The sequence below is a fragment of the Megalops cyprinoides genome, chromosome 6 (assembly GCF_013368585.1).
Source record: "Megalops cyprinoides isolate fMegCyp1 chromosome 6, fMegCyp1.pri, whole genome shotgun sequence".
In the NCBI taxonomy this organism is placed as follows: Eukaryota; Metazoa; Chordata; class Actinopteri; order Elopiformes; family Megalopidae; genus Megalops; species Megalops cyprinoides.
This window is the reverse complement of record NC_050588.1, coordinates 40943452-40965833: the sequence shown is the minus strand read 5'-3', so window position 1 is coordinate 40965833 and position 22382 is coordinate 40943452. Positions and strand designations below refer to the sequence as shown.

The 22382-nt window shown below is 47.5% G+C and overlaps 2 protein-coding genes across 3 annotated transcripts; one reads left to right on the top strand and one right to left on the bottom strand.

Moving 5' to 3' along the window:
* Positions 1-1616: 1616 nt before the first annotated feature.
* LOC118778755 (6-phosphofructo-2-kinase/fructose-2,6-bisphosphatase 2-like) lies at positions 1617-22382 on the bottom strand. Of its 2 annotated transcripts, XM_036530447.1 has the most exons (16): positions 21402-22382; positions 20442-20571; positions 18775-18900; positions 17510-17606; positions 9932-9998; positions 9364-9438; positions 8777-8833; positions 8152-8276; positions 7428-7635; positions 5688-5834; positions 5219-5323; positions 5005-5134; positions 4631-4693; positions 3508-3572; positions 2720-2914; positions 1617-1952 (listed from the first exon to the last, which is right to left on the bottom strand). In XM_036530447.1, exons 2-16 carry the CDS (start codon positions 20521-20523, stop codon positions 1887-1889), a joined length of 1608 nt encoding a protein of 535 aa, XP_036386340.1. In that variant the 5' UTR covers positions 20524-20571; positions 21402-22382; the 3' UTR covers positions 1617-1886. The 2 variants fall into 2 exon arrangements, with proteins under 2 accessions (XP_036386340.1, XP_036386341.1); XM_036530448.1 differs by lacking the exon at positions 8777-8833.
* LOC118778756 (dual specificity phosphatase DUPD1-like) lies at positions 10682-12597 on the top strand. Its single transcript, XM_036530449.1, has 3 exons — positions 10682-11345; positions 11990-12213; positions 12318-12597. The coding sequence occupies exons 1-3, from the start codon at positions 11158-11160 to the stop codon at positions 12569-12571; spliced, it is 666 nt and encodes a 221-aa protein (XP_036386342.1). The 5' UTR covers positions 10682-11157; the 3' UTR covers positions 12572-12597.

The following is a 22382-nucleotide window of genomic DNA, read 5'->3' as shown; positions in this document are numbered from 1 at the left end:
TTGATTGAAATACTCCATACAATTTGAAGACAACAGAATGTCCAGTATACTACAGTTGGTTTGTGAATACATTCAACAAAATGATCAAAGCTGTCTGGATTCACGAAGAACAGGTCTGTGCTGGTTCACTGATTCTTCTATAATCTGGATGGACTGACTGCAGATATAGAGAACTAGCTGAGCTGTCCAGCTCATACAGAGATAGCTGAATTTGCCCAGCCAGGGCCTTTGCAGAGTTCTTCTCCATCTGCATATAAACAGTCGGCTTCCACTGTGCAACTGCAGTTTCATTTGCTGAAACTTTTCAAGACAAAACACAAGCACATGTAACGATGGGCTGCCATTCTCTTTGCACACGAGTCTCAAAGGCACAAATGCAAAAGCCTCAATGCAGCTCTCCTGCTGTATGTTTTCACCCATGTCCTTAAAGCACCCGCAAAAGAAGAAACAAGAACATAACCTTTAACATGATCCAACACAGATTCATACTACGGAGTGCAGAGTTATACATAATATACCTGCAAGGCCATGACATGATAATCAGTAGAACATCTCTGTATGCACAGACTTGTATGGTTAATTTACAGGGAAAAGTAATCACATACAGAAGAGAATAAATAATTCACAGGGAAAAGTAATCATATACAGAAGAGAAGAAATGAAGTTCTCTGGGTGAGGGTCGAGTCGCACGCTCTCACCAGCACTGCTCGTTTGAGGGGAAACCATGGTAACACAGTATGGAAGGAGCTCTCAGCGCTGCCTGCCTGACAACATGAGTCTGAAAGGATGAACAAAGTAAAACACATTAAAGTTTCAGTCTAATGACCTTTAATTGTGCCCACTAAATAAATAAGGAAAGTATCGTCTGGTGCTGTAACCTTATTTTTGGCACAGTTCAGTCATAAAGGAACAGCACCACAGAAATGACATCCAATAGGAGAGCAGATCGTGTGACAGCATGAGTCACTTATCTGTGACCGCCTGCTGAGAGCAAGGGTCTCATGGGTAATTTTACTTAAAGGTTATGGCTGCTCAGTACTGCACTCGCTGTGAACGAGGAACTGACAGGAAAGAGAGGCATGGCACATCTGTATCAACCATCAGGATTAGGAAAAAGAAGTTTCCTATAAGAAGAGAACTGAGAATTAACTGGAATTATAAAAACACATCCACTCTGCCAGATGTGCTGTTACATTCTGCTGTGGACTACATTCTACTATCAAAGCTTTTCAGTCAACAGCAAAGATCGTTTTCAGTGAGATAAAAAGACAAAGCAGTGAAAGTTCAGTTCTCTTGTGCTCATACATCTTTGTGCCAGTGACAGAACTCACAGCTTTTCTGTCATACATTACAAAACACTTTCATCCTAATTTCACCTGTTTACAGTGGAGAGATGGAGGGACTGTTAGTAAGAATTCCACCTTCAGAGTGAGCTTCAGTTGAATCATGTCCTGAATACAGATCTGTGTCAGTCACTATGTAGTCACTGTGTGAAATTTAGAGAATGGCTGGACAATGTGCACACATTAGCAAAGCCAGCACATTTAGCATCTGCTCACTACTGTACACTGCAGCACTGAAACACAGCCACCCAGCGCCCATCCAGGGAGCCGTTCTGTCTCTCCTGCAGGGTTTACATTCATGGGAATAAGGCATCTTTACACTGATGAGGTTGATTGCGTCTCATGCACTGTTTTTCCTCTTGTGCGTTGGCAGCTGGTGGAGACAGTCTAACATGCAGACCGATTAAAGAGAAGCTGTCATGAAGGAGGCCTCAAACTCAGAGCGTCCCGGGTCAGAGAGGCGCTGGACGGCCAGAGCTGGAGCCAGGGAGGAGGAGGGCAGAGTCCCGCGGAGAGCAGCGGGGGAAAGCTTCTGAATTCTGTTTAGAAGTGGACACAGTCGCCACCTTCCTCTGGACTGTCACAGTCGATTCCCTCACACAGGGACTCCTACAACAGAGAAATACGATCATGTCTGTGGCCAATATCCTGAGTCACATCCTACTAACCTTCACAACAGTCTGTGCTCTGAGGACTCTGTGCTCTCAGGGCTCTGTGCTGTCAGGACTAAATATAGATGGAAGTATAGATGGTAGTTTGTATTCTCTGCAGCAAAAAAGAGAAAAATGTCTATTGACAATAACTATAGTGTGCTTCCATGGAGTTTATTCCAAAAAGAGTCTTTCCATACACTCAGTTTGAGAACCAATGTGACTTCCTGACCCCTGCTTTGTTCTCCCATTGGTCAGATTAAGTCATGTGCTCTGCTGGCTCTGAAAAAGCAGGGGTCTGTGGCACCAGAGTGGGAGGGAACGCTGAATCAACTCTCAATCAGGAGAAATTCAAACAAAAGAACAAAAGCAGAGTAGAGATGGAACAACATCCTCAGTTGTAAGTCCCTTTGGATAAAAGCGTCTGCCAAATGAATAAATGTAAATGTAAACATCCAGAGACCGGAGCAGCCAGACCGAACCGTACCAGACCAGATCAAACTACACCAAACTAAACCAGACCAGATCAAACAAAACTACACTGAACCAGACCAGATCAAACAAAACCACACTGAACCAGACCAGATAACAGCTGATAATGACGAAACAGAACCAGCCAGCTAAGGGTCACCCAGTGGGCCCGGATGGGAGGGGGGGTTTACGGTGGATGTATAGTGGGGGGGGTGATTAGTGTGAGTGAGTGCCAGTGTTTCTGCCGACACTAACCTGGCTTTGCTGCAGCAGCAGCGCCCCCTCTGGTGCGTCAGAGAACAGCAGGGCTGATGGGGAGGGGGCGAGAGGGAGCCAGGGTCGGTTCCCTGCACTGTAGAGTCGCGGCCGCTTGACCTGGTCATGGGTGGACAGGGGGGTGTAGCTGTTCCGGCGGAGCAGGTGGGGGGCGGCATCCTTCCGAATGCTGTCCTGTTGGGAGATGAGGGGGCCGGGGGGGTCAGAGGCACACAGAGAGCCCCAAAAACCTCCAGCTCAGAGCATGCCACAGTCCCACACACTGAGTGTCATAGTATCATTTATTGCTTTATAAAACGACTCAGGGTCATAGGTGAACCGGGAAGTTCAACGGTATTGCCTTTTCTACATGTGGCAATTCTCATGTTTCCCTCTATCCAACCACGTTTTACCTTAAAGAGCCTTTTCTTATAAGTTTTTCCACAACAATTGCTCTTTCTGTAGCACATGTAAGATGTTGAAATGTATGCTGCTCCTGCAGACCTGATAAATGCTGAGCTGGTTACGTTAGTTAGCTAGCCTTATGCTACCGCGTTAGTGAATGCACTGGATGTAAATGGTACGTAGCTGGCTTTATACTAATATTCGCTATTTTCATTGTGTAAGTGGGATACATCACATACACTTGTTATCAAAGATAATGGAAACAATAAGGATATTTCCTAATTTGTAATTTCATGTTTATGAAATGAAGTCTGAAGCTCTTTGAATCGCCTTGTTCGCTATTTGTCTGGGTGAAAAGGTGAAGAGGGGCTGACTGGACGTACAAAAGGCCGGTCGCGATGCGTGTTCACTGCCTCCACATTCAGGTAAAACATCTCCACTTTACAACCTGGGAGGGACAGACAGGGGAGCAATAACAGTAAACATTACGCATGAAAGTCCCTAATGCTAACCCAAACCCTAATACCCAAACCTTCCCCAAACCCCTAACCCTAACCCTAATGCCTAAACCTTACCCCAACCCGTAACCCTAACCCTAACCCTAATACCTAAACCTTACCCCAACCCCTAACCCAAACCCTAACCCTAATACCTAAACCTTACCCCAACCCCTAACCCTAACCCTAATACCTAAACCTTACCCCAACCCCTAACCCAAACCCTAACCCTAACCCTAATACCTAAACCTTACCCCAACCCCTAACCCAAACCCTAACCTTAACCCTAATATCTAACCCTAACCCTAATACCTAAACCTTACCCCAACCCCTAACTCAAACCCCAACCCTAACCCTAATACCTAAACCTTACCCCAACCCCTAACCCTAACCCTAATACCTAAACCTTACCCCAGCCCCCAACCCCTAACCCAAACTCTAACCCTAACCCTAATACCTAAACCTTACCCCAACCCCTAACCCAAACCCTAACCCTAACCCTTATACCTAAACCTTACCCCAGCCCCCAACCCCTAACCCAAACCCTAACCCTAACCCTAATACCTAAACCTTACCCCAACCCCTAACCCAAACCCTAACCCTAATACCTAAACGTTACCCCAACCCCTAACTCAAACCCTAACCCTAACCCTAATACCTAAACCTTCCCCCAACCCCTAACCAAAACCCTAACCCCTAACCCCTAACACATTACACATGTAACTGCAGCTGCCTGTAACTGCATTAGCATCACTGAAACGCCTCATTCTCCTCAATGGATAACACTACCAGTAAGCAAATATAAGAAAACATTAACATGTAACATTAACATGTATATCTAACTGGAATTTGAAATATTTTGCTGTATGTTAAAAACCTCAATAAATAAAGATCTTTTCATATCTTCTCATAGAACCACTCTGGGTTTGATCAAATTCCCTCTACACTTGGAGCTGCTGCTATGGTTACGGCTCTTACCGTACGCTGCTGCTATGGTTACAGCTCTTACCGTACGCCACTGGGGTGAGCCTGAGGACCGTGTGCAGGGGGCACTTCAGGTAGGGCAGGTCATCTGAAAACGACAGGTCAGAGTACACCTGAGCCATCGTCCAATCACAGTGGTTGGCCTTAGTGCTTGCCCTGCCCTTGCCCGTGTATGTGTGACCACCAATCATTACATTATTACACTACATTTTTGCAATTTAGCAGACTTACAACAATTACAGGTTTTTACAATGTTAACCCTTTATACAGCTGGATATTTACTGAGGTAATTGTGGGTTAAGTACTTTTCCCAAGGGTACAGCAGCAGTGTCTCTGTGGTGAATCGAGGTATGTGTAGGTGTGTGTACCTGCACTGGATTCAGGTAAAGGTGTGTGTACCTGCGCTTTTGTCCAGGAAGTATGCGAGCAGGCAGCGCATGACGGCCTGGTGGCAGATGACCAGAACGTTGCCCTGCCGCTCCAGCTCCATGATCACCGGCTCCAGCCGCTGCACCAGGTCCTGGTAGGACTACGGAGAGAGAGAGGGGACACATTGAGCCCTGGCCCTGAGCGCTGGGACAGCCTCTCGCCCTGCTGCGGGGGGTGGGCCTACCTCCCCCCCGGGGTAGCGGTAGTGGTACTTGTCCTGGTCCCGGAGGGCGAACTCCTCTGGGAACGAGTCCTGGATCATCTTGTAGGTCATCTCCTCACAAACGCCCTAAGACGCACACATGCACACACAAACATGCGCACACACACACATATTTCTTCAATTCAATTTCAAAATACTACCCAAAACTGACCTTGCTTAAAATGACCATGGTTATACTTAGAGACACAATGAATCAAGGCTGTAACCTATCCACAAATTAAACTGCTGTGCTGGAAAAAATCAATATCAAGAGAGAGCTCAGTGAATTCTGATTATCTTTGATTTCCTTGGCCCTGATATTCTGTGACTGTTCACTTTCAGTGAATACAGCTGTGATGTGTCTGTGCTTAGCCATTTGACCTGACTGAGGAGAGGGGTCAGGGGTCAGGAGTCAGGGGTGAGGGGTGAGGGGTGAGGGGTCGCTACTGACAGCATCAATCTCATTGAGGATCTTCCACTGCTCGTAGGGAACGCTCAGCTCCTCAGCTGTCTGAATGGTCCTCCTCAGCTGGCTGGTCCACACCTTCAGATCCAGCAGCCTCTGCTCCTCTATAAACCCTCTCAGCGCATGTGCAAACTTAGAGAGAGGGAGAGAGAGAGAGGGAGGGAGAGAGAGAGAGGGGGGGGGGGGGGGGGGGGGGAGAAAGGGGGGGAGGGAGGGGGGGGGGGGGGGGGGACAGAGGGAGGGGGGGAGAGGGGGGGAGGGAGAGAGAGACAGGGAGAGAGGGAGGGAGAGGGAGAGAGAGAAAGGGAGAGAGGGAGAGGGAGAGGGAGAGGGAGAGAGAAAGAGGGGGGGAGGGAGAGAGAGAAAGGGAGAGGGGGGGAGAGAGGGAGAGAGGGAGAGAGAGAGAGAGGGAGGGAGAGAGAGGGGGGGAGGGAGAGGGAGAGAGGGGGGAGGGAGAGGGAGACAGAGAGAGAGGGAGAGGGGGAGAGGGGGAGAGAGAGAGGGGGGGAGGGGGGAGGGAGAGAGGGGGGGAGGGAGAGAGAGACAGGGAGAGAGGGAGGGAGAGGGAGAGGGGGTGAGAGAGAGTGGGGGAGAGTGAGAGAGAGGGTGAGGGAGAGGGAGACAGAGAGGGGGGGGGGGAGACAGGGAGAGAGGGAGGGAGAGGGAGGGGGGGGGGGAGAGAGAGGGGGGGGGGGGGAGGGAGGGAGAGCGAGAGAGAAAGAGAGGGAGAGGGGGTGTGTGAGAGGGGGGGGAGAGAGAGGGGGTGGAGGGAGGGAGAGAGAGACAGGGAGAGAGGGAGGGAGAGGGAGAGAGAGAAAGGGAGAGAGAGAGAGGGAGAGGGAGAGGGAGAGAGAAAGAGGGGGGGAGGGAGAGAGAGAAAGGGAGGGGGGGGGAGAGAGGGAGAGAGGGGGGGAGGGAGAGGGAGACAGAGAGAGAGAAAGAGAGGGAGAGGGGGAGAGAGAGGGGGGGAGAGAGAGAGGGAGGGAGAGAGAGAGAGAGGGGGGAGAGGGAGAGAGGGGGGGTGGGAGAGGGAGACAGAGAGGGGGGGGAGAGAGAGAAAGGGAGAGGGGGGGGGAGGGAGAGAGAGACAGGGAGGGGGGGAGGGAGAGAGAGAAAGGGAGAGAGGGAGGGAGAGAGAGAGAAAAAGAGAGAAAGGGAGAGAGGGGGAGAGAGAGAGAAAGAGAGGGAGAGGGGGAGAGAGAGACAGGGAGAGAGGGAGAGAGAGGGAGAGAGGGGGGAGACGGAGAGACAGGGAGAGAGGGGGAGAGAGAGAGAGAGAGAGAGGGTGGAGGGAGGGAGAGAGGGGGGAGGGAGGGAGAGAGGGGGGAGACGGAGAGAGAGAGAGAGAGGAGAGAGGGAGAGACGGCAAGTCATCCTCTATTCCTGTGGCACTCCTTCTCATGGGTCCTTTCTGTATCCACAATTAAATATTAAAGGCACTATGCGCTAATTTTAGTCTTTAATCTTCATGTCCCAGTCATGTAATGACCCTGAGTGCAGTCAAATTACCAGAGTTTCCTATAATAAGAGAGCAGCTGCTTTAAATAGTCTTTGTCCCCATCTGTAAGTAATCCTTAATGATGCGAGCTGTTCTGCTGGAGTCACAGGCATTAAGTTTCCTCATTACGAGAGTCACGGTCTGCTGCAGCACCTCATGGAGTCGCACAGGACTCTGAGCTGAGATTGCTGCTCCGCTGACAGCCCCCCCCCCCCTCAGAGCTGTACCTGCTTCCCGCGGGTGGACAGCTCGGAATCGCCCCCGATGCGGCCCTGCACGTTGTGGTCACTCTCGCCATGGCGACACAGGTAGATGGAGTGTGAGTGCACGTGGATGTTCATCAGGTAGTACACGATCTTGCTCTGGATGTAGTCCTGCACGCGGTTCACCAGGAAACGCCGGCCCACGTTGATCACCTTGATGAAGGAGGTGTCCCTGACAAAGAGAGGAAACACCAGACACAACAGCATTACAGTGTGTCAGTGTTAGAATGAAGACACAGCAGTTAGCTGGAGGGATCCAGGCTGCTACATGATCAGTGTGGATGGGAGAGGGACTCTTTCATTCTACTTTATAGGATTAACTTTTACAGAACCAGATTTCCTGTCAGCAATGATATATATTCCATTTCTTCTAGAGCCTTTAAATCCCCCTCAAATCCAAAATCATATCCTGAAATACTGTGGAAAAGAATCAGGATTTCTGATTCCTAAGACAAAAGTAAACAGAATTTCTGGTGCCATTTAAACTTACAGACATAGATAAAACAAATTAGCCACAAAGCACTTGGGGACGTCTATTGTCTCCATCTAGAGGCTGAGATTTATATTGCAAATGACTGCATAAATACAACCTTCCCGTACCAGGAGCTAACACTGAAACAAGAAAAATGCTGAGGGGAGATGTTGGGAATGTGTGAACAGAAGGATATGCGAATGGACCTTTTCTTACTTGTCATATTCGTCTGGATCCAGTGGCTGGTATGTGACCTTATAACACTCAATTCTTTTCAGGAAGTCATCCATCACTCTCTCCCGGTGTCTCTCTGGGTAATCTGGACTGGACACCTTCACTTCCTGTTTCATCAGAAACACACACAGGGTCAGAGAGAAGAGAGAAGAAGCTACCCCGACCATGCATTTCAGTTACTGATGATAAAACAATTATTTTCACGTAGAAACAGCCATTGGCAGCAGTGGTCAGCAATCAGGACGACCTTGTGACCGTATTCCAGAAGTGGTTCACTGACCACTGGCTGCTGGAACACTGTACCAAACAAGTGTCTTCAGTGCATAAACAGCTGGATACGGATACAGAAGGATAATGCGGGAAAGACTGTCTACAGTGGCAGCAATTACAATATCCTTAAAAAACAGTAAAGTATAATTATACAATTAAAAGGCAATGCTATGAAATATCAATTCATTAATACTTGTATAAACTGTTGTTGTGATGTGGAACAGCTCATATTGCTTTCAGCTGAACACTAATTAGGCCAATCTTTAAATTTGAGCCCCAAAGCAAAGCTTGTTTGGTTAGATGCTTCTGACGGACACAGTGCAAGCAGAGAACTTACCAGAATATTGGCAGCAATGACTTCTGGGTCATCACACACAGACTCCACAAAAAACACCTGCAAGAGACCGGCTGCTCAGATCCCCTTTCCCACTGCAGTGCCCCCTGTGTGCACCAGCAGTGCATTACCATAGCATTACCTGACATCAGCTTCCTCTGATGATACCTATAAACACCACTCTCTGTACTACATGTGTCTGTCTCTGATGGCTGCGATCAGAGATGGCAGTCTCTTCTCTCCCTTCAGTATTTAACATGCTGGTAGCAGCACAATCAGACATGCACTGATTTTGCACACAGCCCACGTTTACTGTAAATAGGGCATCAGTGGTGATGCTGGTGGGCTGAGATCATACAGGTCAGCACAACTGAAGAGCTCATGGAAAAGCACCAGCTTTACAGAGGAACAGGAGTACTACAGGCCAGCATCTCCACCAGCTGCTGTTGCTGTAGGAATGTCTACACTGACTTATTATCATAAATAAGCATAACAGAGAAAATTACTTTATCTATAAATTGACTTGCGTCACATTTGGGCTACAGAGGTTAGTATTAGAGTTAGGTTAGAGCTTCCACTTGGAACTTCACCTTGTACGCATTCTCTTTCGCAAAATCCAAGATGAGGTCCCTCCTCTCCCTGGTGGTGTTTGTGGCATCAAAGACCTGGAAAGAGCAGAACAGAGCCATCTCTGAAGAAGCTAAACTCCTTTACTCCTTTACTGGGGTGCAGTTCTGGGGGGGGGGGGGGGGGGGCTTCAGTGTGTCAGAAGGCATTGGAGAGATATCTCAGATCAAAGTCAGATACTTGTGCTTTTCTAGACTTAATAATACAGATTGCAGATTATCTGAGAGTTCTTCATAAAGCACAGCAGCTCTGATCTCTTGGAAACTGCTCTTTTCATAAGGCATGTTATTGTTTCTATTGAATTTACGGAATCTTGCCATGATGGCCTGGTGTGTTGCTCAGGAAAAGAGCATTAACACATAAATACACATACACAGCTACATGGTAATAAGGCCGAGGGGGGTGTCCCTGATGGAAATGGGGACCGAACCGCTCAGGTGAAGGGACAAACATCACCGAAGCATTGTCACGTGGGCATTGCAAGCATTGTCCTCCGGGGCTGTGTGCGCCCTCAGAATGTAAAACCCTCACCGCTATCTGCCCCCCCTCCTCGTTCAGGTACGACTTCACATCCTGCAGGGCCACCAGTGCACACTGCCTGTGAGAGAGAGGAGAGCAGAGCTGAGCAACATCATCACCTACCCTCCACACACACACACACACACTCACACACACACACACACACACACACACTCACACACACACACACACACTCACACACACACACACACACACTCACACACACACATACACACACACACACACACACACACTCACACACACACACTCACACACACACATACACACACACACACACACACACACACTCACACACACACACACACACACACACACGCACACACACTCTCACACACACACACACACACTCACACACACACACACTCACACACACACACACACACACACACTCACACACACACACACACACACACACACAATCTCTGTCAGTACCTTTATTTATCAGTAGATTAAGCAGGTTTGGAGGATTTCGGTGTGCACATGGTGGGTCTCCAGCAGGGAAACACTGATACACAGTAAAGCCACTTTGCCCTTACAGATAAGAGGCTGCATCTGCTCTTCAGTATCCATCACTGTTAGGCTGTTAGTGCTCCTCTTTATGATGTAGGCATGTTGCTTCTAATAGTTTCTATGTTCCAGCATGTGTGTGTGGTAAAACCAGTTTATTACTGTTGGATAGTGATATTTTACCACTGCTTTTAGCTTCATGCTAATTTACAGTAATGATTGCTCTGTTGCTAATGTTGTAGTTTTTGTGCCTGTGATATACAGGATGAATGGTATCACCATCAGGGAGAGCAGTGTGTGAGTGACCAGCTCTGCTAGGCAGCTCTGGGCTCCAGGCACCGTGAGCGTAAACATGTGGGAGGGTTTCCCTGCTGCCTCACAAACACCTCGCAGTGTGACAGCCTGTCTCTCTGCCGCCTAAAAATACCCTGCGAATCTGCTGCCTGTTACTGAGGGGGAGAGGGGGAGACCAGGGGAGCCGTTTCGGGTGTCAGTGGCACTGAGTGCTGGGATCTACATTTTTACAAAAAACCCAACAGTTGCTGTTTTAAAGAGTTAACATGCCGGTGGCTCCAGCTTGTTAGCTGCAGCCATAGTTTTTAGAGTTTTATGGTATCGCTACGTGACGGCACCATCTTGGATTATGTTTTTTCTTGATTTTTAGAGGAGTAAAGCTCTGCTGTAGCCTGGATCGGTCGGCTGGGAGGAACATGGCAGCTCCTCTGAGCTCAGAGACACGCAGAGGGGTGTGTGTTTGGGCGTCGGCGCCCCCGGAGGAGCCAGAGGAGGAATACTGCACGCCCGGAGGGTACGAGCTAGAGAAGATCCTCACACGCGGGCCCGGTGTGGCCTACACACGTGTCAACGAGGTCTGGCCCAATGTCTACATCGGAGACGAGTGAGTGGGTCAATCACTGTGCTGCTCTGACGACTGAGTGGGTCAGTCACTGTGCTGCTCTGGTGAGTGAGTGGGTCAGTCACCGTGCGGCTCAGATATGCAGTAAAAGATCAGGTGGGAGACATGCTTTTATTTAAAGTCTGTTGCACCTGGAGGCTGTGCTGGGTTTGGGATTCCACTCAGGTGGAGCTGTAATGTAGTAGCTCAGTTAGGTTTGTAATCAGAGGGGTGATAGTGCAATCCTAGGTAGTGACGTGAAGTTTTTGACTACAAACCTGGGACAAATACAAGATGCCATTGTCCACAGCAAATTGATTTCGTATAATATATTAATCCATTCATACAGTTGGATATTTTTAAAGATATTAAGGTAACATACCTTGCCTGAGTACAGCAGCATTGTCTGATGTGGGAGGCGAACCTGTTGCTTTGTAGTGACCAGTCTAATTCCTGAACTACTGTGACATGATCCTGCATTATCTGTGTGCCATTGTGTTCCTGCAGCTGGAAAAGTGTAAGAGCGCTTTGGCGTGTCTGAGTGGGGATTCCTTTAGCTTGAGGATGAAAATGAAACGTAGAAGCTCAGCTCAGCCAGGTTATTCTTTGTGGGACCGCCCCCTGCAGTCAGGATGAATGTGTTGCAGGATGACGGCGCGGAAGCGCTTTCAGCTGCAGACGATGGGCGTGACCCACATCCTGAACGCGGCGGAGAGCAGCCGGAATGGCGTCGACACCGGCCCTGACTACTACAGCGACACCAACATCCAGTACTACGGGATCGAGGCCGACGACGTCCCCACGTTTGACCTCAGCAGATTCTTCTACCCAGCTGCCGAGTACATCCACCACGTGCTCAGCCACCCCGACAGTACGTCAGCCAGCCTTTGCAGAAATAGGGAACCTAAATTGTAACCAGAAGGTCACAGGCTCAGATCCTAGGCAGGGTGCTGCAGCTGTTCCCCTGCCTTGCAGATAAGCTCCTGGTGCACTGTGTGATGGGCCGGAGCCGGTCGGCCACGCTCTTCCTCGCCTACCTCATGATCTACCACAGCATGACGGTGGTGGACGCCATCCGGCACGTGAGGAGCCGCCGGCGGATCCTGCCCAACTGGGGCTTCCTGAAGCAGCTGCGGCAGCTGGACGTGCAGCTGCAGGAGCAGCGGCGTTGCGCGGGAAACCAAGGCGACAACGACACCGGCGAAAATCAACCATCAGCCTCGGAATGATACTTTTCTGCTAGGAAATTCATATATAAGTCTTTCTGTGAATTTTCAGCTTATAATTAGTATGAAATATATCTTTTGTAGTGGAAGTCAAAGTGTCATTAGAATCTGTTAAATGGTCTTCTTTATTAACAGCACCGGCTCTCCCTGCAGGGCTGCAGGCTCAGGGTGGGCAGCTCAGCTTACACCTGCCGCTACACCCCCCTCTGACTACCACACCCCAACACCCAGCCCAACACCCAGCCACCACACCCCGCCACCACACCCCAACACCCAGCCCAACACCCCAATGCCCAGCCCAACACTCAACTCAACACCCCAACACCCAGCCCAACACCCCGCCACCACACCCCAACACGCAGCCCAACACCCCAATGCCCAGCCCAACACTCAACTCAACACCCGAACACCCAGCCCAACACCCAGCCACCACACCCCAACACCCAGCCCAAAATCCAGTCCAACACCCATCCCAACACCCAGCTCAACACCCAGACCAGCGCCCAGCCCAACAACCAGCCCAACACCCAATCCAATGCCCAGCCCAACACCCAGCCACCACACCCCAACACCCAGCCCAATGCCCAGCCCAACACCCAGCCCAGCGCCCCACCCCACACCCAGCCCAACACCCCAATGCCCAGCCCAACGTCCAGCCCAACACCCAGTTCAACACCCCAACGCCCAGCTCAACACCCAGCCCAACACCCCAATGCCCAGCCCGACACCCAGCTCAACACCCCAACGCCCAGCCCAACCTCCAGCTCAACACCCAGCTCAACACCCCAACACCCAGCCCAACACCCAGCCACCACAGGGAGCCATCATAAGCACCAGGAAGCATTTTTTCAGGTGTTATCGCAAAATGGACAGTTTCTGCTGAATGTAGGTCAGGACACTATTATTAGGCTGTGGCTTTCTGCTGAAACAGGGATATGCAGAGCATACCAGATAGACCTGCGGTTGCTATGGTAACAGATTATTTACTGTGTCAGGAGGTGGTGTGGGGGAAACTGCAGAATTCAAGCATAAACAGTCGGAGGGACCACCTGCAAACTGGTGACCACAGCCAACATTTTCAGGAGCTCATCTGTAGCATGATAATGTTAACATCAGGAGTGTTTATTCTGCATTACTGATCCTGGGTTATGCCACATAAAACTCAGAGAATATTTAAAAGCACACAAAACTTAAACAGGCAGCAAGAGTACTTCTTACTAGAAGATGGATTCATATCAAAACATCTGAGTTTAGTCTGTCTGAGAAGCAAATCACTAAAGATGTAAAATACAAGCAATTATTTCAACAGTAAGAGAGACAGGAGGTTGGAGGAGGGAATCGCCTGAGTGAAACACTTACAGGCCCCACATGGAGCTGTCTGCTGTAAATCTGTGGGCAAAACTTCAGTTGGAGGTGCATTTGTGTTAAATGGTTAAAGCTATCCACAGCCTCTGTCTCAAAGTCAAGTGAAGTCAAGTAAAGTCACTTTTATTTATATAGCACATTTAAAAACAACAGGAGTTGACCCAAAGTGCTTTCCAGCAAGGCATAGTACATGAATAAAAGCAATAAGGAGTACGAGGAAAAGCATGATTAAGAGAAAACACATAAGAAAAAAAAACACAAGAACAGAAGAGAAAAAAATACTAGATAGAAAACAAAAACTTGATAAAAAATAAATAGAGTGGACATGACAAAAACCATGGAGCAACCTCAGACTGAACTAAAAGCAAGAGAAAAAAGGTGGGCCTTTAAATCTGATTTAAAACTGTCAATGGTGGGACAGGACTTAATATGGGATGGGAGACTATTCCAAAACCAAAACAAATTGTAAAATTTTTAAATCAATTCTGTATTTCACTGGTAACCAATGCAAGTGAGCCAGAACAGCAGTGGTGTTGTCTTTTCTTAGTTCCAGTAAAAAGACTAGTAGCTGCAGTTTGAACCAATTGTAGTCGAGAAAGGGTGGAATGGGTCAACCCCATATACAGGGAATTACAGAAATCCAGCCGTAACAAAAGCATGGGTAACTGTTCCCAGGTCCTTATGAGATAAAAACAACTTTAATTTGTTTATGGTTCTAAGCTGATAAAAGCTGCCCTTCACAACACTACTGACTTGTTTGTTAAAGTTCAAAGAAGGGTCCAAGAAGACAAGAGATTTTAACTACATTGTGCAAATTTGCAGACACGGGACCAAGTGCATTGCTTAGGCTAGTGACAGAGCTAGGAGGGCCAAATATAATTACTTCAGTTTTGCTTTCATTTAATTGAAGAAAGTTCCTTGCTATCCAGCATTTGATGTCTTTAAGACAGTTACAAAAGGTTCTTCAGTGAGAAAGCGCTGTCAGGTGTAACTGGTAGGTAAAACTGTGTATCATCCACATAACAGTGATACAGAATATTGTATTTCTCAAAGCCAAGGGGAAGCATGTAAAGTGAGAATAATACCACATTTAATGGGAGCAGGGGATGAAGAACAGTTTCCTATTCTGACTGAAAAGGTTCTTTCTCTCAGGTAGGAGGTAAACCATTTTAACACTGGGCCCTGCAGACCAACTTCACCCTCCAGGTGTTTTAAAAGAATGTCATGGTCGATTGTATCAAATGCTGCACTGACATCAAGCAGGACTAAAATGGCACACGAACCAGAATCGACAGAGAGAAGGATGTCGTTATATATATATATAAATATGAATCAACAGAGAGAAGGATGTCGTTATATACCTTCAGCAGAGCGGACTCTGTACTATGCAGAGCTCTAAAACCAGACTGGAATCTGTCAAAGAATGTGTTCAAGTAGGAGGAGATCTGGGAGGAGACAACTTTTTCCAAAATCTTAGAAATAAAAGGTACCTTGGAGATGGGCCTGTAGGTTTTATGGTCATTGGGGTCTAGGCTAGGTTTCTTTAGTATGGGTTGCAGAAGGGTCGACTCCATTTGTGAAACAGCTATTAATTATAGCCAAAATAAGGGGGCAGATTGATGCAAAAACTTCCTTGAAGAGGCGTGATGGTATGATGTCTAAGGGACAATAGGTGTGATTCATGTGGGAGACCACCTCAGACAGCTGGGAGGACGACACAGGTTGAAACTGCTGGAGGCGGCTGACTGGATGATGTGTCTCTGAGGGATCAGAGTCCAGGGGTGAGATGAGAGATCTTATGTTGTCAATTTTATCAATTAAGAAATTCAGAAACTTCTCACAGGTTTCAGTAGTGGAAGCAAAGGTAGCAACAGCAGCAGCAACAGGATTTAAGATTTAAGAGTTAACTGTGTTGAACAGTATTTTAGGTCTGTGTGCATTTTTATTAATTAGTTCAGCATAATATTGTGCCTTAGCTGACTCAACAGAACTTTGGTAAAGATCTAAGCAATCCCTTAATATTTTGTATCAGACCTGGAGTTTGTCTTTTTTCCATTTGCACTCTGCCCTCCACAGTTTTTAAAAACGGTGGTTAAGCCACCTCCACGACCAGTAGTCCCTGAGGAATTTAAGAAACTGCAACAGGGAGGACAGAGATCACCAAGAGAGGTGAGATCACCAACGTTAAGCCAGGTCTCAGTTACAAATAAAAGTCCAACTGACAAGATGTAAAGTTATCATTTAAAATGAAGGTATTGTTTGATAGGGACCGAACATGTATTTGATTGGTGGGGAATCCGGTATTTGCTGTGCAGCTCATTCCAACGACGTATTTCCTTTTAACGAACGGAGATTGGCAGCATTTACTCCGCTGCTCAAAACATTTTCTTTTTTTAGCGGTGAGAGAGCGAGGTGTCCAGTGTAAAGGAATTTGGTACCTGACAGAGTTTACCGCAGGTATTGTAGGAAAGTTTGTAGTCAGAGAAAGGAGGTTGCCAAAGTCAACACCACCACCTCTGCATTTCCTGGCCAGGGGACGAGTGGGGATCGCAGGCCAGATAGTGGGGATGATGAAATCGGATACTTCAGCATGTCAGCAAAATCTATGACGTGAGCCTAAGTGTGTATAACGAAGCTGGTGAGTGATGCATGAGTTTGAACACAATGTTTGTAGACTCCAGCAGGTAGACGAAAAGACGATGAGTTTATTTTTAGAAGGTCCGCTGAGGAGTACCAGTAACCCATAGTCAAATGTGGCGCTATAGAGAAGCCGCAAGTGTGGATAATCCAAAGCATCTGAAGAATGACGAAAAATGTGAGGCTATCCAAGACTAAGCAACCAGGGCGCATTATGAACTCCCCATAGATTGCCAGGCTAGCTAGCTAACTTACACACAACCAAATTAGGATGACCCTCAATAGGCCAGCTACCTACAGACCAGAGATTAGCCAGAAAGGGCAGGGGAAGCTACCCTCCCAGACGCCTAACATTCAAACGTGAGGAAGGAGAGACTTATTCACACGTATGCCGGGCAGTCAGTGGTGTCAGCGACAGAGAGGGCTCGAGTTAGGCTGGTGAAACGCTAGCGTCACCCGCGGGAGAGAAGACAAATCCAAACGAACCAGGTAGGATAATCCAGTGTTTCTCAACCCTCTCCTGGAGGACCCCTTGTCCTGCATGTTTTAGATCTCTCCCTGCTCCAACACAGCTGATTTAAATGATCACTTTGTTATTAAGCAGCTTCAGGAGTTCATAACGAGTTGATCATTTGAATCAGCTGTGTTGGAGCAGGGAGAGATCTAAAACATGCAGGACAAGGGGTCCTCCAGGAAAGGTTTGAGAAACGCTGGACTAATCTGATATTTTAATTGAAATAAACAATCCAGTGGTTGCAATCCTTGGTTTTTGGTATAGTCCACCAAAAACAAGTAATCCAATAGTCCAAAACAGAAAGGATAGCTAGGGAAAAACGGCATTGACAGTTCCAGCGAGCCGCGGCAGACAGACAGACACGCCAACGTACACTCCTGGATGTTAGGTTCTGGTGTGCTGTATCGCAGGCAGAAGCCACTTACTTCCTTATTTTCATGGCCTCCTCATTGTCGTGCCGGAAGAAGTCATAGGACTTGTAGGCCTTGACTGCCTCTCGCCGGTACACACCCAGGTTGAACACTGTGGGCATAAGGACAGGGTGAGTAACACAGTGAGAGAGAAAGTGAGAGAGAGAGTGAGGACACATTATCACCACATGGTGCCCTTATCCACAGTCTGGCTGATATCCCTGCGTCAGGCCATCCTGCTGCCGCTGTGTCTGTATCAGTGCTGTTGGTGTACACACGTGAAAGGAGGCCTTCATTCAGAGTAAATTTACCCTTCGGGTCAATGAGGCAGGCACGGGCAGCTCGAGTCTGCAAGGGTTTTCCTGCTCCTACTTCTTTTCCTGCTTCACCAGGCAGCTGGCCTAACCGAGGTGCTGGCCGAAAGACACCAATAAAATCAGAGCCCTTCCAACCCTGAGGTCTGCTAATGACCCCAGATTTGCCCATGGTTTTTTCCTCAGGCACTGTAAGCAGTCCAGCTATTTATGTGTAAATAATGACTCACTGCAGACAGATCTTCCCTCACCCTTTCAAGTGGGGAAAAGAACAACTAATTAATTATGTTTTTTTATGCTGTTAGGCTCCCCTGTATAAGAAAGAGCAGATTTTATCTATATTAACTAGTATTTGAATACTGGTTCCAGTAGGACAATAGTGTCATCTTATTATTTATGTTTACAGATCTTATGTATGGTCTGCTCCTACAGATGACCACTGAAGACACTTCATGCCCTGCTCAGAGGCCAGACAGTGATGTCCTCCCTGGCTTTAGAAGCTTCAAAATTTGGGTTACAAAACTAGTGCCTTAACAACGACATCGCACTGCACATAGCTGGTAAGACAGACACCTGTGGCTGACAGTTAGCCAGCTAGCATGATGCAAATTAGCATATTTATAGAAGCTCCCACAAGCAGTGCTATATTTGTTTCATTTGTGTCACCTGCTTTCTCTCTCTTGTAATATTGTCAGGTCCTAGTTTTCCAGCAGACTAGCTAATTGTATATTGCGACTGGGCTTGTGTGTTACGGCACACACTAAACAAAATGTTAACATGATTGATTTCATTGGTTTTCTTTAACATCTTAAATTAACCAGTGCATCAATGCATCATATTTCAAGTCATGTAATGTAAATGTAAGTCACAGAAGCATCTATAGTCATGTAATGTAAATGTAAGTCACAGACGCATCTATGGTTCCCAGACCTGTATATAGACTGCTGCAGAGACTTCCCCACTCACCCTTGGTGGGCACGCCTATCCAGTTGAGGTATCGCGTCAGCTTCTTAGATATGTAGGTCTTTCCCCTCGCCGGCAGGCCAATCATCACGATGACAGTAGGGGAGTTTGTCATGTAGGACGCCCATGCTTTATGTGTGTACATACAGACACGTGTGCACACACGCACACACACACACACACACACACACACACACACACACGCACGCGCGTGCACGCACGCACACACACACACACACACACACACACACACATACACACACACACACACACACACACACATACACACACAAAGACAGCATTATCAGAAGGTTGTCTCTGGTATCATTCAAAATCATCCATCTGTTCCACAATATGTCTGATGATTAGGAGACATATTTTCCTGCCTAGCGTGCTGTGATACAGTAAGGACATCACGGCTGGCATTGACATTAGAGAATCTCATATTCAGCAACGCCACACGAGCGTGAACTATGCCCTGGGGAAGGCTGAACACTAACATTTCATGAAAGAGGAAGATGGCTGCTTTGAACACTGTGATGTATTTGTACACTGAAGGGTTACATTCACTAGTACTCTGAGCACATGGGTTTCTGGACCTGGGCCAGGCCACAGTGATTCACAAGAAAGGATTCTCCCCCCTATTAATTATAGTTTTGTGACACATACGTAGATGCAACACAAACTTAGAACAGGCGCAGGCCACGGTCAGACGCAGGCCACGGTCAGACGCACGCTACGGTCAGACGCACGCCAGCCGTCAGCACCAGGCCCAGCCGGGAATCCCAGCTGTCCCGAGCCATGCTCTCCCTGCGTGAGACCTCTCTGCCATGTTCGGGTCACATGGCTCCCTTAACTCAGCTGTGGCTGATAGGGAACCTGCCAAATGTGCTTTACATAACACCTGTGACGGGCAGGAACCTGAGCAAGCCCAAACTCCATCTGTAAGCTCACTAAACATCTACAAAGACTGAAAGCTCTTACTTCCACACCACTGGCACATAGGTGCAAACACTCACTTCCATTCCTTTTTCACATGGGCTCATACGCTGAAGGGAAAACAGCTCGAGACCAGCCGCTGTGAGGGCCAGGCTCAAATAATACAGATGAATGCATGAGTACAGTTGCAGGTCCAGCTGCCTGTTTGAAACATGCTTACAAAACACCTGACTTCTCACCACCTCCAAAAACGCCTAGAAAATAAACAGCAGAGATAAAAGCAGGGCTTTGCTTGGCCCTGTTCTCGCGTGGGTGCGAGTGCTTTAGCAAGAAGCCAGTGAAAGAGGAAGTCAGAGCCTGGTTCCCTGTGCAGAGCCTGCTGACTTCAGGCTTCTGGTAGACACACTGACAGGTGTTTTTCTGTTTGTAAGTCAACACTAACAGGCTCATAAAAGCGCTGTCCCTCTGACTGCCACCACTGTCACCCTCAGACAACTGACAGACAAATTACAGAGAGTATCAGAGACAACAGGTAACTTCCCATGCTGAAGGATATTTTAAATCATAATCCACAATTATTACAGTCTTCATTATTATTGTGATTACTTTAGAAATAATTATTATAAAAACGTATAACCTAAATAAACCTTGAATGACACACACAGTCATATCTATACGTCTATACAAAGCAGTGTGTCTTGTGTTTCAGCGGATCAGTGCCTCATACTTACAGCATTTTTTCTCATTGACTCGAGGCTCCATCTTCTTGGACTCGGCAGGGTTTCCTGTGTCTTTCTGAGGCCCTGAGGCCATGGGACAGCCTCGGGTCCGGGCCTCTATGAGGACGGAGTCCGCATTGCCCTGGTAATAACCCACAGGTGGCCTCAGCCTTTCAGACTGTTTGCGTATTTGCTGCATCTGTGTCCTTCATAACCACAGTGCTTCACAACACCTTTAGTGTTTCCTCAGATATCCTGAATAAAATCTCATACAAACATACATTTTCAAAGATTACTAGTTAATAGCTATGGATATTAACATGAAAACCATCTAAGTCTGAACAGAAAATGAATTGTGAGATTATGAGATCATGATGATAACACAAAAATGATAATAAAAAATTAAATAATTTGGATTGTTCTAATGAAAGGATTTGCTGGGATTTGCATAGTGTGTTTTGTATGCGAGAGCACTAAGAATCCAAACAGAACCCTACCTTGGTCTCACAGTCTATTACTATGTTCACATTTCATCTCTTTGATTCAAGGAGTTTCAGTCAAACGCAGCGCAGGTGTAGACCTGAGTGCGCCATAGCTTCTGATTCCTCTCATCGCTCGCAGGCGTCAGCTCATCCTGACCAATGAGCGATCAACAAGCCTCTAAAATTTACAGCCCCAAACGGAACCGAACCGAGACCGCGTCCAGCTCTGCGGTTACAGGTCTGCGCTGTCTGCGCTGACTGTGCCTCCTTATGAGGAGATGGATTGCAGGCGGTCGCAGGCATGACATTTTACAGACGGCATTTCAGAGGAAAGATAATCACTGCCGGCACTGTCTAGTCTGCTGGCCAACTAGCTCCATCATACAGGAAAGATGCACCATGTTCCACACCAACTTCCACAGCAAGAAAATGATAGTAATTATGATAGAAGAAAATCATAATATAGGCTAGCACGCAGTGAAACACATACCTGGACAATACTGCTACAAGATGATACGGAAATATTTTACGATATCTTTATATATCCCATTCCTTGCAGTCTCCAGTAGTTAAGGCAGACGTTGCGCGGAGCGCAGCCCCAGCTTGCGCGCCTGCCTCGCTGGGTGTGAAACGCCGTGCGCTCTGACGGTCCGCCGGTAATGCGGTTACTACGGCAGGAGCAGAATCTCCGCCTCGGCTTCAGATGACCTTCCGAAGCAGCGTTCGCCGGCCACATGAGAGAAGGTGTGTCCTTACGTCACCAATTATTTACCGTAATTATGTTAATACAAAGACACTGGCCTACCATGAAAGAAGCGGTGAAACTGGATTTAAGGGTTGCCTAGACATCGATGATTGCTCCAAGTTGAATTACTGGGTCTCAATAGTCAGCTTAAGTCATTGCCTTTTGGTTCCCACCGAAATAAACGGGGGGAGTAATGTTCATTGTATTAGAAATGTGTGTTCTTTTATGCAATAGAAAATGCACATGTTATATCCATGCTGCGCTGTATTAAATCCAGGTCCCTTGAAAAAGCGAAAAAACCAGAAAAACAAACACCGAGTGTAGCTTCGATTTCTGCGACTCTTTCTGGATAACAGTAACGACGTGAAAAAATAAAAACAATTTTCACATTTTATTTTTCCTTTTAAGGACAAACCTTAATCTCAGTGGATATTAGACAAATATAAAATAAAGACATTAACAAGCCATTAGGCTACACGCAGTCTCCCTTCGCCCGCTGTATGAACGCCGGGCCACCCGGCGTGTCATCTGGGCAAGAATTCAACCGCGCAGATTTGCAGGTTATCTTGACCCAAACTCTGTTTACGTTCCAAAACCATTCTCTTCAACCAGGAGTAAACTGTAATTCTTATTAAGCCTGCTGAACATTGCTTGAATACTGCTCTACTTCCGCGGAGCATTTGCTCCAAAATCCCTGCTGCACTATGAATAACACAAATTTCAAGG